Here is a 16,627-nt window from a genome sequence, read left to right on the forward strand (position 1 = left end):
AGCAGTTGCAAAACGCGCGTCTTGTATATTTACCCCATATTTTTATAAAATCATTAGTAAAAGTTACGTTTCTCCAACATAGGTGTGTCCGGTCCACGGCGTCATCCTTACTTGTGGGATATTCTCTTCCCCAACAGGAAATGGCAAAGTGCCCAGCAAAGCTGGTCACATGATCCCTCCTAGGCTCCGCCTTCCCCAGTCATTCTCTTTGCCGTTGTACAGGCAACATCTCCACGGAGATGGCTTAGAGTTTTTTAGTGTTTAACTGTAGTTTTTATTATTCAATCAAGAGTTTGTTATTTTAAAATAGTGCTGGTATGTACTATTTACTCTGAAACAGAAAAGAGATGAAGATTTCTGTTTGTAAGAGGAAAATGATTTTAGCAACCGTTACTAAAATCGATGGCTGTTCCACACAGGACTGTTGAGAGGAATTAACTTCAGTTGGGGGAACAGTGAGCAGACTTTTGCTGCTTGAGGTATGACACATTCTAACAAGACGATGTAATGCTGGAAGCTGTCATTTTCCCTATGGGATCCGGTAAGCCATTTTTATTACAGACAGTAAATAAGGGCTTCACAAGGGCTTTTTAAGACTGTAGACATTTTCTGGGCTAAATCGATTTATATATAGACATATTTTATACTCCATAGCCTTGAGGAATTATTTTAATCTTGGGAATTTTGTAAAATAATCGGCAGGCACTGTATTGGACACCTTATGCTCTAGGGGCTTTCCCTAATCATAGGCAGAGTCTCATTTTCGCGCCTGTATTGCGCACTTATTTTTGAGAAGCATGACATGCAGATGCATGTGTGAGGAGCTCTGATACATAGAAAAGACTTTCTGAAGGCGTCATTTGGTATCGTATTCCCCTTTGGGCTTGGTTGGGTCTCAGCAAAGCAGATACCAGGGACTGTAAAGGGGTTAAATATAAAAACGGCTCCGGTTCCGTTATTTTAAGGGTTAAAGCTTCCAAATTTGGTGTGCAATACTTTTAAGGCTTTAAGACACTGTGGTGAAATTTTGGTGAATTTTGAACAATTCCTTCATACTTTTTCGCAATTGCAGTAATAAAGTGTGTTCAGTTTAAAATTTAAAGTGACAGTAACGGTTTTATTTTAAAACGTTTTTTGTACTTTGTTATCAAGTTTATGCCTGTTTAACATGTCTGAACTGCCAGATAGACTGTGTTCTGAATGTGGGGAAGCCAAGGTTCCTTCTCATTTAAATAGATGTGATTTATGTGACACAAAATTTAGAGAAAATGATGCCCAAGATGATTCCTCAAGTGAGGGGAGTAAGCATGGTACTGCATCATCCCCTCCTTCGTCTACACCAGTCTTGCCCACACAGGAGGCCCCTAGTACATCTAGCGCGCCAATACTCCTTACTATGCAACAATTAACGGCTGTAATGGATAATTCTATCAAAAACATTTTAGCCAAAATGCCCACTTATCAGCGAAAGCGCGACTGCTCTGTTTTAGAAAATACTGAAGAGCATGAGGACGCTGATGATATTGTTTCTGAAGGGCCCCTACACCAGTCTGAGGGGGCCAGGGAGGTTTTGTCTGAGGGAGAAATTTCAGATTCAGGGAAAATTTCTCAACAAGCTGAACCTGATGTGATTACATTTAAATTTAAGTTGGAACATCTCCGCGCTCTGCTTAAGGAGGTGTTATCCACTCTGGATGATTGTGAGAATTTGGTCATCCCAGAGAAACTATGTAAAATGGACAAGTTCCTAGAGGTCCCGGGGCCCCCCGAAGCTTTTCCTATACCCAAGCGGGTGGCGGACATTGTAAATAAAGAATGGGAAAGGCCCGGTATACCTTTCGTCCCTCCCCCCATATTTAAAAAATTGTTTCCTATGGTCGACCCCAGAAAGGACTTATGGCAGACAGTCCCCAAGGTCGAGGGGGCGGTTTCTACTCTAAACAAACGCACCACTATACCCATAGAAGATAGTTGTGCTTTCAAAGATCCTATGGATAAAAAATTAGAAGGTTTGCTTAAAAAGATGTTTGTTCAGCAAGGTTACCTTCTACAACCAATTTCATGCATTGTCCCTGTCACTACAGCCGCGTGTTTCTGGTTCGATGAGCTAGAAAAGGCGATCACTAGTAATTCTCCTTCTTATGAGGAGATTATGGACAGAATCCGTGCTCTCAAATTGGCTAATTCTTTCACCCTAGACGCCACTTTGCAATTGGCTAGGTTAGCGGCGAAAAATTCTGGGTTTGCTATTGTGGCGCGCAGAGCGCTTTGGTTAAAATCTTGGTCAGCGGATGCGTCTTCCAAGAACAAATTGCTTAACATTCCTTTCAAGGGGAAAACGCTGTTTGGCCCTGACTTGAAAGAGATTATCTCTGATATCACTGGGGGCAAGGGCCACGCCCTTCCTCAGGATAGGTCTTTCAAGGCCAAAAATAAACCTAATTTTCGTCCCTTTCGTAGAAACGGACCAGCCCCAAGTGCTACGTCCTCTAAGCAAGAGGGTAATACTTCTCAAGCCAAGCCAGCCTGGAGACCAATGCAAGGCTGGAACAAGGGAAAGCAGGCCAAGAAACCTGCCACTGCTACCAAGACAGCATGAGATGTTGGCCCCCGATCCGGGACCGGATCTGGTGGGGGGCAGACTCTCTCTCTTCGCTCAGGCTTGGGCAAGAGATGTTCTGGATCCTTGGGCGCTAGAAATAGTCTCCCAAGGTTATCTTCTGGAATTCAAGGGGCTTCCCCCAAGGGGGAGGTTCCACAGGTCTCAATTGTCTTCAGACCACATAAAAAAACAGGCATTCTTACATTGTGTAGAAGACCTGTTAAAAATGGGAGTGATTCATCCTGTTCCATTAGGAGAACAAGGGATGGGGTTCTACTCCAATCTGTTCGTAGTTCCCAAAAAAGAGGGAACGTTCAGACCAATCTTAGATCTCAAGATCCTAAACAAGTTTCTCAAGGTTCCATCGTTCAAAATGGAAACCATTCGAACAATTCTTCCTTCCATCCAGGAAGGTCAATTCATGACCACGGTGGATTTAAAGGATGCGTATCTACATATTCCTATCCACAAGGAACATCATCGGTTCCTAAGGTTCGCATTCCTGGACAAGCATTACCAGTTCGTGGCACTTCCGTTCGGATTAGCCACTGCTCCAAGGATTTTCACAAAGGTACTAGGGTCCCTTCTAGCGGTGCTAGGACCAAGGGGCATTGCAGTAGTACCTTACTTGGACGACATTCTGATTCAAGCGTCGTCCCTTCCTCAAGCAAAGGCTCACACGGACATTGTCCTGGCCTTTCTCAGATCTCACGGATGGAAAGTGAACGTAGAAAAGAGTTCTCTATCTCCGTCAACGAGGGTTCCCTTCTTGGGAACAATAATAGACTCCTTAGAAATGAGGATTTTTCTGACAGAGGCCAGAAAAACAAAACTTCTAAACTCTTGTCAAATACTTCATTCCGTTCCTCTTCCTTCCATAGCGCAGTGCATGGAAGTGATAGGTTTGATGGTAGCGGCAATGGACATAGTTCCTTTTGCGCGCATTCATCTAAGACCATTACAACTGTGCATGCTCAGTCAGTGGAATGGGGACTATACAGACTTGTTTCCGACGATACAAGTAAATCAGAGGACCAGAGATTCACTCCGTTGGTGGCTGTCCCTGGACAACCTGTCACAGGGGATGAGCTTCCGCAGACCAGAGTGGGTCATTGTCACGACCGACGCCAGTCTGATGGGCTGGGGCGCGGTCTGGGGACCCCTGAAAGCTCAGGGTCTTTGGTCTCGGGAAGAATCTCTTCTACCGATAAATATTCTGGAACTGAGAGCGATACTCAATGCTCTCAAGGCTTGGCCTCAGCTAGCAAAGGCCAAGTTCATACGGTTTCAATCAGACAACATGACGACTGTTGCGTACATCAACCATCAGGGGGGAACAAGGAGTTCACTGGCGATGGAAGAAGTTACCAAAATCATTCAATGGGCGGAGACTCACTCCTGCCACTTGTCTGCAATCCACATCCCAGGAGTGGAAAATTGGGAAGCGGATTTTCTGAGTCGTCAGACATTACATCCGGGGGAGTGGGAACTCCATCCGGAAATCTTTGCCCAAATTACTCAACTGTGGGGCATTCCAGACATGGATCTGATGGCCTCTCGTCAGAACTTCAAGGTTCCTTGCTACGGGTCCAGATCCAGGGATCCCAAGGCGACTCTAGTAGATGCACTAGTAGCACCTTGGACCTTCAAACTAGCTTATGTATTCCCGCCGTTTCCTCTCATCCCCAGGCTGGTAGCCAGGATCAATCAGGAGAGGGCATCGGTGATCTTGATAGCTCCTGCGTGGCCACGCAGGACTTGGTATGCAGACCTGGTGAATATGTCATCGGCTCCACCATGGAAGCTACCTTTGAGACGAGACCTTCTTGTTCAAGGTCCGTTCGAACATCCGAATCTGGTCTCACTCCAACTGACTGCTTGGAGATTGAACGCTTGATCTTATCAAAGCGAGGGTTCTCAGATTCTGTTATTGATACTCTTGTTCAGGCCAGAAAGCCTGTAACTAGAAAAATGTACCACAAAATATGGAAAAAATATATCGGTTGGTGTGAATCTAAAGGATTCCCTTGGGACAAGGTAAAAATTCCTAAGATTCTATCCTTTCTTCAAGAAGGATTGGAGAAAGGATTATCTGCAAGTTCCTTGAAGGGACAGATTTCTGCCTTGTCTGTGTTACTTCACAAAAAGCTGGCAGCTGTGCCAGATGTTCAAGCCTTTGTTCAGGCTCTGGTTAGAATCAAGCCTGTTTACAAACCTTTGACTCCTCCTTGGAGTCTCAATTTAGTTCTTTCAGTTCTTCAGGGGGTTCCGTTTGAACCCTTACATTCCGTTGATATTAAGTTATTATCTTGGAAAGTTTTGTTTTTGGTTGCAATTTCTTCTGCTAGAAGAGTTTCAGAATTATCTGCTCTGCAGTGTTCTCCTCCTTATCTGGTGTTCCATGCAGATAAGGTGGTTTTACGTACTAAACCTGGTTTTCTTCCGAAAGTTGTTTCTAACAAAAACATTAACCAGGAGATAGTCGTGCCTTCTTTGTGTCCGAATCCAGTTTCAAAGAAGGAACGTTTGTTGCACAATTTGGATGTTGTTCGCGCTCTAAAATTCTATTTAGATGCTACAAAGGATTTTAGACAAACATCTTCCTTGTTTGTTGTTTATTCTGGTAAAAGGAGAGGTCAAAAAGCAACTTCTACCTCTCTCTCTTTTTGGATTAAAAGCATCATCAGATTGGCTTATGAGACTGCCGGACGGCAGCCTTCTGAAAGAATCACAGCTCATTCCACTAGGGCTGTGGCTTCCACATGGGCCTTCAAGAACGAGGCTTCTGTTGATCAGATATGTAAGGCAGCGACTTGGTCTTCACTGCACACTTTTACCAAATTTTACAAGTTTGATACTTTTGCTTCTTCTGAGGCTATTTTTGGGAGAAAGGTTTTGCAAGCCGTGGTGCCTTCCATTTAGGTGACCTGATTTGCTCCCTCCCTTCATCCGTGTCCTAAAGCTTTGGTATTGGTTCCCACAAGTAAGGATGACGCCGTGGACCGGACACACCTATGTTGGAGAAAACAGAATTTATGTTTACCTGATAAATTACTTTCTCCAACGGTGTGTCCGGTCCACGGCCCGCCCTGGTTTTTTAATCAGGTCTGATAATTTATTTTCTTTAACTACAGTCACCACGGTATCATATGGTTTCTCCTATGCAAATATTCCTCCTTTACGTCGGTCGAATGACTGGGGAAGGCGGAGCCTAGGAGGGATCATGTGACCAGCTTTGCTGGGCTCTTTGCCATTTCCTGTTGGGGAAGAGAATATCCCACAAGTAAGGATGACGCCGTGGACCGGACACACCGTTGGAGAAAGTAATTTATCAGGTAAACATAAATTCTGTTTTTATTTTAATTTAATAATCCGGTCATCTCCTTTTCTTCAATAATTAAGACATTAGTACATTTCACCCTCCTATAGCGTTAGTGTGCCGAATAGTGTTTCTAAGGATTTTAGACAAACATCTTCTTTGTTTGTTGTCTATTCCAGGAAGTGTAAGGGTCAGAAGGTCTCTTCGACTTCCTTATCTTTTCTCGTTAAGGAGTGTTATCTGCTTTGCTTATGAGACAGCGGGACATAAACCTCCTCAGAGGATTACGGCTCATTCTACTAGAGCAGTGGCTTCCTCTTGGGCCTTCAAGAACGAGGCCTCTATGGATCAGATTTGTAAGGCGACTACCTGGTCCTCCTTGCATACTTTTTCTAAATTTTAAAAGTTTGATGTTTTTTCTTCAGCTGAAGTAGCGTTCGACAGAGAGGTTTTGCAGGCTGTGGTGCCCTCGTATTAGGGTCTGCCTCTCTTTTTGTCCTTCCCATTATCATTCAGTGTCCTCTAGAGCTTAGGTATAAGTTTCCCAACAATAAGGAATGATGCCGTAGACTCTCATTATATTAAGAAGGAAAACATAAATTATGCTTACCAGGGTGTGTGTCCATCACTGGTCGCATTTTCAGAAGCTCCCAAAGAATTAGAGAGAGTCCGCCGATTATCTTATGAATATTATATGATCCTATCTCAAAAAGAACAGTTATAGCACCCCTGCGATCTGCTGATCTGTACGATATCAAATTCGATCTACCTGTGACATTTGGAACCTGATCCGGACCGCTGAGGGCTTGGGCGGCGGCTTACTTGTGAGACCTTAGCACCCACCCACCTGTCTATCAGGGGTGAACAGCTATTAGTCTGTTATTGCTTCAAGGGATACCTCACTTGGGCTGGTACATGAACCATATGAGACATGGGACTCTACATTCGGCTGCTTTTACAGGACCTGAGTGCTTCTATGGACGAACATTTCTCTCAGCTGTCCCAACACATAACTGCGTGCTTTGGCACGCAAGCATACCACACTCACATTGGAAATACTGACCTTTCTTTTACTACTGAGGCGGCTGGGAAAGCAGTAACTGGTAAGGTCTTTGACTCAAGAGAAACTACATGCCTGACTATAACCCGTCCGTCAAGTATGTACACGGAAGGTGTTGATTAAAATGCATAACGGATAAGCCCCACGACTGCGCAAAAAAATGGCGATGGAGAAGCTTAAATGAAGCTCACTTCGTGCACAATCTACCTGCATTGGGGCATGAATACAGCGTTCAGGAGGCAGATCCAATGGCAGAGCCAGCGTTATGCGCAGAAAATTAAGAGCCCTGGGGAGACAGCAGTGCATTAGCCCTCCCTCCTATCAGCCGGAATAAACTTTTGTTCCTGTACTTACCTAAGTCACATCGTCGTAACAGTGCAGAGGCCGCGACCACCCCTGGGCCTGGTGTAGCTTATAGCAGACCTGCAACCTCGAGGCCTTTCAGCTTTCTGCACCGGAGACGCAGGAGAATGTTTTGCACTCTGGCGGACTTTGAGAATTTGTGCATGGGACATCGGCTGCGTATTGGAGCATTCTACGTGACATTTGAACAGCCACCGCAAACCTCCCTTCGAAGCCCAAAAACGGGAGTCGGCTGAATACGGGCGGCAATGTATGCCAGATGAGTGGGGGATTAACCTGTGTTTACATCCTTGCTCATAGTGGGTTTGATTTAATATAGCTCCCTTTTTATTATATATATTTGTAGCACTTCTCTTTTGACGATGACCAGAAAGTCTGGTGCCTGAGGACTTATTCAGAGGCTACATTATATGACTGTTTGCTTTTCTCCTTGCTCTGTTTTCAATGGGACATTTACAGAGTGAATGAGTTGATATGTTGTAACTATGATACCCATCTCATGCTTTATTTTCCCAAATATTATATTTAGTACTTGTGAATAGAGATCTCATACTGATCCCATAGGAGGTGGGTATAGTTAGATGCTACAATAGTATATTGCATGGGATGTAACATAGTTAGAACCCAAACCACATAGAGTGTCAAATTGTAGACTAACAGCTCTAGACTCCTGTGTATAATTTCTTTATTATAAGATTGTTGAGTTTGAACGTTATACCTTATGTTACCTATGACACTTATGTCTTCCTGATATGAAGTGTCCTTAATAATAACTACCTAATGTTGGTGTGCTATCTGCGGCCGGGGTGGCACATCCTCAGTCTATTAACAAGAGATAGGTGACTATTTATGGACACACTTATACATTACACTGAGCACCCCATTGCTCTAACTTCCTAGAGCATAAATACATAACTTTGGATTTACAGTAGTCTTATATCTCAGTATAGACTTATTTAACTATGGTGTTTTGGTGCATATTATTGCATTTTGGGGAGTCACTACAATATAACACCCATTATGTTTTATTATTTTACCATGGTCAGTAATGATAGTTCCCCCTATCAAAATGTCAAAATATAGTCAAACACTATCGCCTAGATTACGAGTTTTGGGTTAGATGATGTGCTAACGAGCAGTTTAAGCTCACCGCTCACTTACAGACAGCGCTGGTATTACGGGTTTTTACAAACCCGGTGTTAGTCGCAAAAAAGTAAGCGTAGAGCAAACTTTTGCTCCACATCTCACCTCAATGCCAGCGCTGCGTACGTTAGCAGTGAGCTGGTAAAATGTGCTCGTGCACGATTTCCCCATAGGAATCAATGGGGAGAGCCGGCTGAAATAAAACCTAACACCTGCAAAAAAGCAGCGTAAAGCTCCTAACGCAGCCCCATTGATTCCTATGGGGAAAATACATTTATGTCTACACCTAACACCCTAACATGAACCCGAGTCTAAACACCCCTAATCTTACACTTATTAACCCCTAATCTGCCGCCCCCGACATCGTTGACACCTGCATTATATTATTAACTCCTAATCTGCTGCTCCGGACACCGCCGCCACCTACATTATACTTATGAACCCCTAATCTGCCGCCCCCAACATCGCTGACACCTACATTTTATTTATTAAGCCCTACTCTGCCGCCCCCAATGTCGCCGCAACCTACCTACATTTATTAACCCCTAATCTGCCACCCCCAACGTCGCCCCACTATAATAAAGTTATTAAACTATTAGTTATATTGTAGCTATTTTAGGGTTTATTTTATAGGTAAGTATTTAGTTTTAAATAGGAATAATTTATTTAATTGTAGTAAATTTATTTAGATTATTTTAAATTATATTTAAGTTAGGGGGTGTTAGGGTTAGACTTAGGTTTAGGGGTTAATAAATTTATTATAGTGGTGACGACGTTCATGGCGGCAGATTAGGGGTTAATAAGTTTAATATAGTTGCGGCGACGTTGGGGGGGGGCAGATTAAGGGTTAATAACTATAATGTAGGTGTCGGCGATGTTGGGGGCAGTAGATTAGGGGTTCATAAGTATAATATAGGTTGCGGTGGTGTCCGGAGCCGGCAGATTAGGGGTTAATAATATAATGTAGGTGTCAGCGATATCGGGGGCGGCAGATTAGGGGTTAATAAATGTAAGATTAGGGGTGTTTAGACTCTGGGTTTATGTTAGGGTGTTAGGTGCAGACATAAAATTCATTTCCCCATAGGAAACAATGGGGCTGCGTTAGGAGCTGAACGCTGCTTTTTTGCAGGTGTTAGGTTTTTTTCCAGCCTCCTCAGCCCCATTGTTTCCTATGGGGAAATCGTGCACAAGCACGTTTAGCCAGCTTACCGCTACCGTAAGCAATGCTGGTATTACAGTGAGATGTGGAGCTAAATTTTGCTCAACGCTCACTTTTCTGAGGCTAACGCCGGCTTGAAGAAAACTTGTAATACCAGCGTTGTCTTAAGTGAGCGGTAAGAAAAAAAGGCTTGTTAGCCCCGTACAGCCTTACCAACAAAAACTCGTAATCTAGGCGTAGGAGTGTTAACTATGAAGTTACTTTTGTATTCATTTTACTTCTATGTCACATTATTTTTCAGAAGTAGGTTGTGGTTTGTTAGAGTCTATGATTCAGCTGTATGTGAATTTACCATGCCCAGGAGTGGCGTTGTATCATTTTAGGTTACCTCCAGTAACTTAAGTTGTTCCACATGGGTCCAAGAGTGGCCTATAGTTCAAATGGGAGGTTTTTACAATATAAAAAACGAGGTTTCATTTCAATTGTATATGCTCAGTATGAAATGTTTACAAATCTGTTATTTTTACCTTATGTCTTTGCTGATCACCTATGTAATTAAAGTCATTGCAAGAGGCCATATACAAATTTATGATGTATTGTCACTTATAAAAACTTTAATAAAAATGTATGGAAAGAAAATTATGCTTACCAGATAATTTAATGTTCTTCTGTATAAGGAGATTCCACGGCCCCCACCCGTGTTCTCCAATGGGCGGCCCTCTAAATTATATATATATATATATATATATATATATATATATATATTCTGGCACCAGTTATACCCTGGTATTTCTCCTACTGTTCCTTGTTCCCTCGGCAGAATGACTGGGGGATGGAGGAAGTGGGAGAAGTATTTAAGCCTTTGGCTGGGGTGTCTTTGCCTCCTCCTGGTGGCCAGGTTCATTATTTCCCAACAGTAAGGAATGATGCCGTGCACTCTCCTTATACAGAAGGAAATTAAATGATCTGGTAAGCATAATTTATGTTTTTGTTGTTTTTTCTGGCGAACGTAAGGGCCAGAAGGCCACTTCTACTACTCTTTCCTTTTGGTTGAGGAGTGTTATTCGGTTGGCCTATGAGACAGCTGGACAACAGCCTCCTGAGTGGATTACGGCTCATTCAACTAGGGCTGTCTCTTCTTCCTGGGCTTTTAAAAAACAAGGCTTCTGTGGAGCTAATTTGCGAGGTGGCCACTTTGTTCTCGTTACATACTTCCTCAAAATTTTACAAATTTGATGTTTTTGCCTCAGCTGAGGCTGCCTTTAGGAGAAAGGTTCTTCAAGCAGTGGTGCCCTCAGTTTAGGTCCGCCTGTTTTGTTTCTCCCTTTCCATTCTGTGTCCTCTAGCTTGGGTATTGGTTCCCACTAGTAATTAGAATGGATTTGTGGACTCTCTATGACATTAGAAAGAAAACAAAATTTATGCTTACCTGATAAATTATTTTATTTCCTGGCATGGAGAGTCTATGACTCACCCTTATCTAATTTTTTAGACAGCTTGTTTTAGTTTGTCATTTTCTAAACTTCAGGCACCTCTGTACCCTTTGTGTCCTCTTCTCTTTCCATATTCCTTCAGGTTAATGATTGTGGGAAGTAGGAGGGATACTTAAAGCTTTGCTGGGGTGTTCTTTGCCTCCTCCTGGTGGCCAGGAGTTGAATTCCCACTAGTAATTAGAATGGATTTTTGGACTCTCCATGCCAGGAAAGAAAAGAATGTATCAGGTAAGCATAATTTTTTTTTTATATATATATTACATTGTTGTGTTATTTTATAGTATATTTTTCTACTACAGTCACCTACTTAATGGCATGTAAACATTAAGTTAAGGCAGGAAAAGCTATGTAAAGCAGCCACATTGTTATTGTTACATTGACCAAGTGTTATAGTTGTGGCACCTGATGCAAGCTTTCTAAGAATATTATAATTCCAGCATAATTTTAATGTATATTTTCAATAAGCACATAGTATTGCTTTTGTAGTGATCAAATAATTTTTATTATGTCCTAATGCTGTCTCAAAAACAATATAACATGTGAAAACGCATAAAGTACCATCCTCATTTTCTTTTCCGTTATGAAGAATACCTATGTGAATGTGTATAGAAGCACACCTCCTCTTTTCCCCTTACTTCCCCTGCAGTTTATCTGTTCTTAGAGTTAAAACCTATGCCGTGAGTATCGCCATTTACAGAAAGTTTCTACCCTTCCATTTGAATGCCATACAAAACCCTATTAATTATGACTATCTCTAAACATGAAGAAAGAGATGTGTTGCTAAGCAACACAATCTTGTTTCTTTTATTCTGAAACATAACAATACTATTATATATAAAGAAATATAACATCCTGTTTTATTGTTGCTCTTTCTCAGGAGGAGAGAAAGCGTGCATCTTCATCTTTAGATGTGACACCCCGGGGGAGCTGGGCCTCCAGTATCTTTGACCTAAAAAACTCTTCCCCAGACCCCTTGCTCCCTGGTCTGCTTGAACGAGCCGCCCCTGAGGAGACAGACCGGACCAACCAAGAGCAACGCAAGGAAAACCGCCATCCCCAAATCCTGGCCCTCTACCCAGCACCAGATGAGGTGACCGTTTCTTTAATAACATGAGTAGTGCTAGTCCTTAAAGTCTGGTTACTATTGTCTTTATTTATTTGGTTGAATCTGATTACATTGCTCTTCTTTTGAGTGAGTTATTGAACCCCTACTTGTGCTCATTTTTTTATCTCACTTCTTTGAAACTTTTCAAGTTATTCCTTTCCTTTGCTTTTTATCTAATTTTCTTTTTAATGGGGCCTGCAGGATGAAGCTATAGAACGCTCCTCCATTCCTGAGGTTCCAAAGGAACATTTTGGACAAAGGATCTTGGTTAAATGCATATCACTAAAGTAAGTGTTAATCTGTCTTTTGTTAGTGTGGCACACTCAGGACAGTCATTTTATATGGTATAATATATCCAGAGTCTGTATTTCTCAATTTGATGGTTTGTCTCCATGGTCTGATGATGCCGGTTTTGTATCTTTTTTTTTTTTTTTTTTTTTTAAATCTCTTTATTATTTGCCGCACCAATCAAAATGACAAAAAACAATGATAAATAATACAAAAAGAAGAAAGATATACAATACAATGTACAAAAATCTTGCCATGTTGTCATTTACATAATTTTTCAGTCTTAAGTAAATTAAATAATACTAGACAACCGAGTCTGAAAAACATATAATAATCTTTTGTCGGCTTTTTTTTTTTTTTTTTTATATTTGACTCCTCATGACATTTGGCCATGAGGGGACGGGGGAAGAAAAAAAAGAAAACAACACAGAAAAACAAAAACGAAAACAAACAAAAACAAAAAAAACAAAAAAAAAAAAAAGGAAAAAAAATAATGAATTATAATAAGGTATTTCTCCAACATAGGTGTGTCCGGTCCACGGCGTCATCCTTACTTGTGGGATATTCTCTTCCCCAACAGGAAATGGCAAAGAGCCCAGCAAAGCTGGTCACATGATCCCTCCTAGGCTCCGCCTACCCCAGTCATTCTCTTTGCCGTTGTACAGGCAACATCTCCACGGAGATGGCTTAGAGTTTTTTAGTGTTTAACTGTAGTTTTTATTATTCAATCAAGAGTTTGTTATTTTAAAATAGTGCTGGTATGTACTATTTACTCAGAAACAGAAAAGAGATGAAGATTTCTGTTTGTATGAGGAAAATGATTTTAGCACCGTAACTAAAATCCATGGCTGTTCCACACAGGACTGTTGAGAGCAATTAACTTCAGTTGGGGGAACAGTGTGCAGTCTCTTGCTGCTTGAGGTATGACACATTCTAACAAGACGATGTAATGCTGGAAGCTGTCATTTTTCCCTATGGGATCCGGTAAGCCATGTTTATTACGATGGTAAATAAGGGCTTCACAAGGGCTTATTAAGATTGTAGACTTTTCTGGGCTAAATCGATTCAGTTTTAAAACATATTTAGCCTTGAGGAATCATTTTATCTGGGTATATTGATATTATAATATCGGCAGGCACTGTATTAGACACCTTATTTCTCTGGGGCTTTCCCAAAGCATAAGCAGAGCCTCATTTTCGCGCCGGTGTGGCGCACTTGTTTTTGAGAGGCATGGCATGCAGTCGCATGTGAGAGGAGCTCTGATACTTAGAAAAGACTTTCTGAAGGCGTCATTTGGTATCGTATTCCCCTTTGGGTTTGGTTGGGTCTCAGCAAAGCAGATACCAGGGACTGTAAAGGGGTTAAAGTGTTAAAACGGCTCCGGTTCCGTTATTTTAAGGGTTAAAGCTTCCAAATTTGGTGTGCAATACTTTTAAGGCTTTAAGACACTGTGATGAAAATTTGGTGAATTTTGTACAATTCCTTCATGTTTTTTCGCAATTGCAGTAATAAAGTGTGTTCAGTTTAAAATTTAAAGTGACAGTAACGGTTTTATTTTAAAACGTTTTTTGTACTTTATTATCAAGTTTATGCCTGTTTAACATGTCTGAACTACCAGATAGACTGTGTTCTGAATGTGGGGAAGCCAGAATTCCTGTTCATTTAAATAAATGTGATTTATGTGATAATGACAATGATGCCCAAGATGATTCCTCAAGTGAGGGGAGTAAGCATGGTACTGCATCATTCCCTCCTTCGTCTACACGAGTCTTGCCCACTCAGGAGGCCCCTAGTACATCTAGCGCGCCAATACTCCTTACTATGCAACAATTAACGGCTGTAATGGATAATTCTGTCAAAAACATTTTAGCCAAAATGAACCCTTGTCAGCGTAAGCGTGGCTGCTCTGTTTTAGTTACTGAAGAGCATGACGACGCTGATATTAATATCTCTGAAGGGCCCCTAACCCAATCTGAGGGGGCCAGGGAGGTTTTGTCTGAGGGAGAAATTACTGATTCAGGGAACATTTCTCAACAGGCTGAACCTGATGTAATTGCATTTAAATTTAAGTTGGAACATCTCCGCATTCTGCTTAAGGAGGTATTATCCACTCTGGATGATTGTGAAAAGTTGGTCATCCCAGAGAAACTATGTAAAATGGACAAGTTCCTAGAGGTGCCGGAGCTCCCAGAAGCTTTTCCTATACCCAAGCGGGTGGCGGACATTGTTAATAAAGAATGGGAAAGGCCCGGTATTCCTTTCGTCCCTCCCCCCATTTTTAAAAAATTGTTTCCTATGGTCGACCCCAGAAAGGACTTATGGCAGATAGTCCCCAAGGTCGAGGGAGCGGTTTCTACTTTAAACAAACGCACCACTATACCCATAGAGGATAGTTGTGCTTTCAAAGATCCTATGGATAAAAAATTAGAAGGTTTGCTTAAAAAGATGTTTGTTCAGCAGGGTTACCTTCTACAACCAATTTCATGCATTGTCCCTGTCACTACAGCCGCATGTTTCTGGTTTGATGAGCTGATAAAGGCGCTCGATAGTGATTCTCCTCCTTATGAGGAGATTATGGACAGAATCAATGCTCTCAAATTGGCTAATTCTTTCACCCTAGACGCCACTTTGCAATTGGCTAGGTTAGCGGCTAAGAATTCTGGGTTTGCTATTGTGGCGCGCAGAGCGCTTTGGTTGAAATCTTGGTCGGCTGATGCGTCTTCCAAGAACAAGCTACTAAACATTCCTTTCAAGGGGAAAACGCTGTTTGGCCCTGACTTGAAAGAGATTATCTCGGATATCACTGGGGGTAAGGGCCACGCCCTTCCTCAGGATCGGCCTTTCAAGGCGAAAAATAGACCTAATTTTCGTCCCTTTCGTAAAAACGGACCAGCCCAAAGTGCTACGTCCTCTAAGCAAGAGGGTAATACTTCTCAAGCCAAGCCAGCTTGGAGACCAATGCAAGGCTGGAACAAGGGAAAGCAGGCCAAGAAGCCTGCCACTGCTACCAAGACAGCATGAAATATTGGCCCCCGATCCGGGACCGGATCTGGTGGGGGGCAGACTCTCTCTCTTCGCTCAGGCTTGGGCAAGAGATGTTCTGGATCCTTGGGCGCTAGAAATAGTCTCCCAGGGTTATCTTCTGGAATTCAAGGGACTTCCCCCAAGGGGGAGGTTCCACAGGTCTCAGTTGTCTTCAGACCACATAAAAAGACAGGCGTTCTTACATTGTGTAGAAGACCTGTTAAAAATGGGAGTGATTCATCCTGTTCCACTAAGAGAACAAGGGATGGGGTTCTACTCCAATCTGTTCATAGTTCCCAAAAAAGAGGGAACGTTCAGACCAATCTTAGATCTCAAGATCTTAAACAAGTTTCTCAAGGTTCCATCTTTCAAGATGGAAACCATTCGAACTATTCTTCCTTCCATCCAGGAGGGTCAATTCATGACCACGGTGGATTTAAAGGATGCGTATCTACATATTCCTATCCACAAGGAACATCATCGGTTCCTAAGGTTTGCATTCCTGGACAAACATTACCAGTTCGTGGCGCTTCCTTTCGGATTAGCCACTGCTCCAAGGATTTTCACAAAGGTACTAGGGTCCCTTCTAGCGGTGCTAAGACCAAGGGGCATTGCAGTAGTACCTTACCTGGACGACATTCTGATTCAAGCGTCGTCCCTTCCTCAAGCAAAGGCTCACACGGACATTGTCCTGGCCTTTCTCAGATCTCACGGCTGGAAAGTGAACGTGGAAAAGAGTTCTCTATCCCCGTCAACAAGGGTTCCCTTCTTGGGAACAATTATAGACTCCTTAGAAATGAGGATCTTTCTAACAGAGGCCAGAAAAACAAAACTTCTAGACTCTTGTCGGATACTTCATTCCGTTCCTCTTCCTTCCATAGCTCAGTGCATGGAAGTGATCGGGTTGATGGTAGCGGCGATGGACATAGTTCCTTTTGCGCGCATTCATCTAAGACCATTACAACTGTGCATGCTCAGTCAGTGGAATGGGGACTATACAGACTTGTCTCCGAAGATACAAGTAAATCAGAGGACCAGAGACTCACTCCGTTGGTGGCTGTCCCTGGACAA

The 16,627-nt window shown here is 42.4% G+C and overlaps 2 protein-coding genes across 2 annotated transcripts in view; one reads left to right on the forward strand and one right to left on the reverse strand.

Annotated features, from left to right (window-relative positions):
- The window catches only part of LOC128663515 (golgin subfamily A member 6-like protein 22), a 274,060-nt gene that overhangs the window by 193,466 nt on the left and 63,967 nt on the right, over positions 1–16,627 (reverse strand). The gene's annotated exons all lie outside the window — the stretch shown is intronic.
- Positions 1–16,627, forward strand: part of DOCK6 (dedicator of cytokinesis 6) — a 360,578-nt gene that overhangs the window by 89,572 nt on the left and 254,379 nt on the right. Inside the window, 2 exon segments of the mRNA XM_053717880.1 lie at positions 12,017–12,229; positions 12,446–12,531. Of these exon segments, the coding sequence (XP_053573855.1) occupies positions 12,017–12,229; positions 12,446–12,531 (299 nt within the window).

Source organism: Bombina bombina, chromosome 6 (assembly GCF_027579735.1).
Source record: "Bombina bombina isolate aBomBom1 chromosome 6, aBomBom1.pri, whole genome shotgun sequence".
Taxonomy (NCBI): Eukaryota; Metazoa; Chordata; class Amphibia; order Anura; family Bombinatoridae; genus Bombina; species Bombina bombina.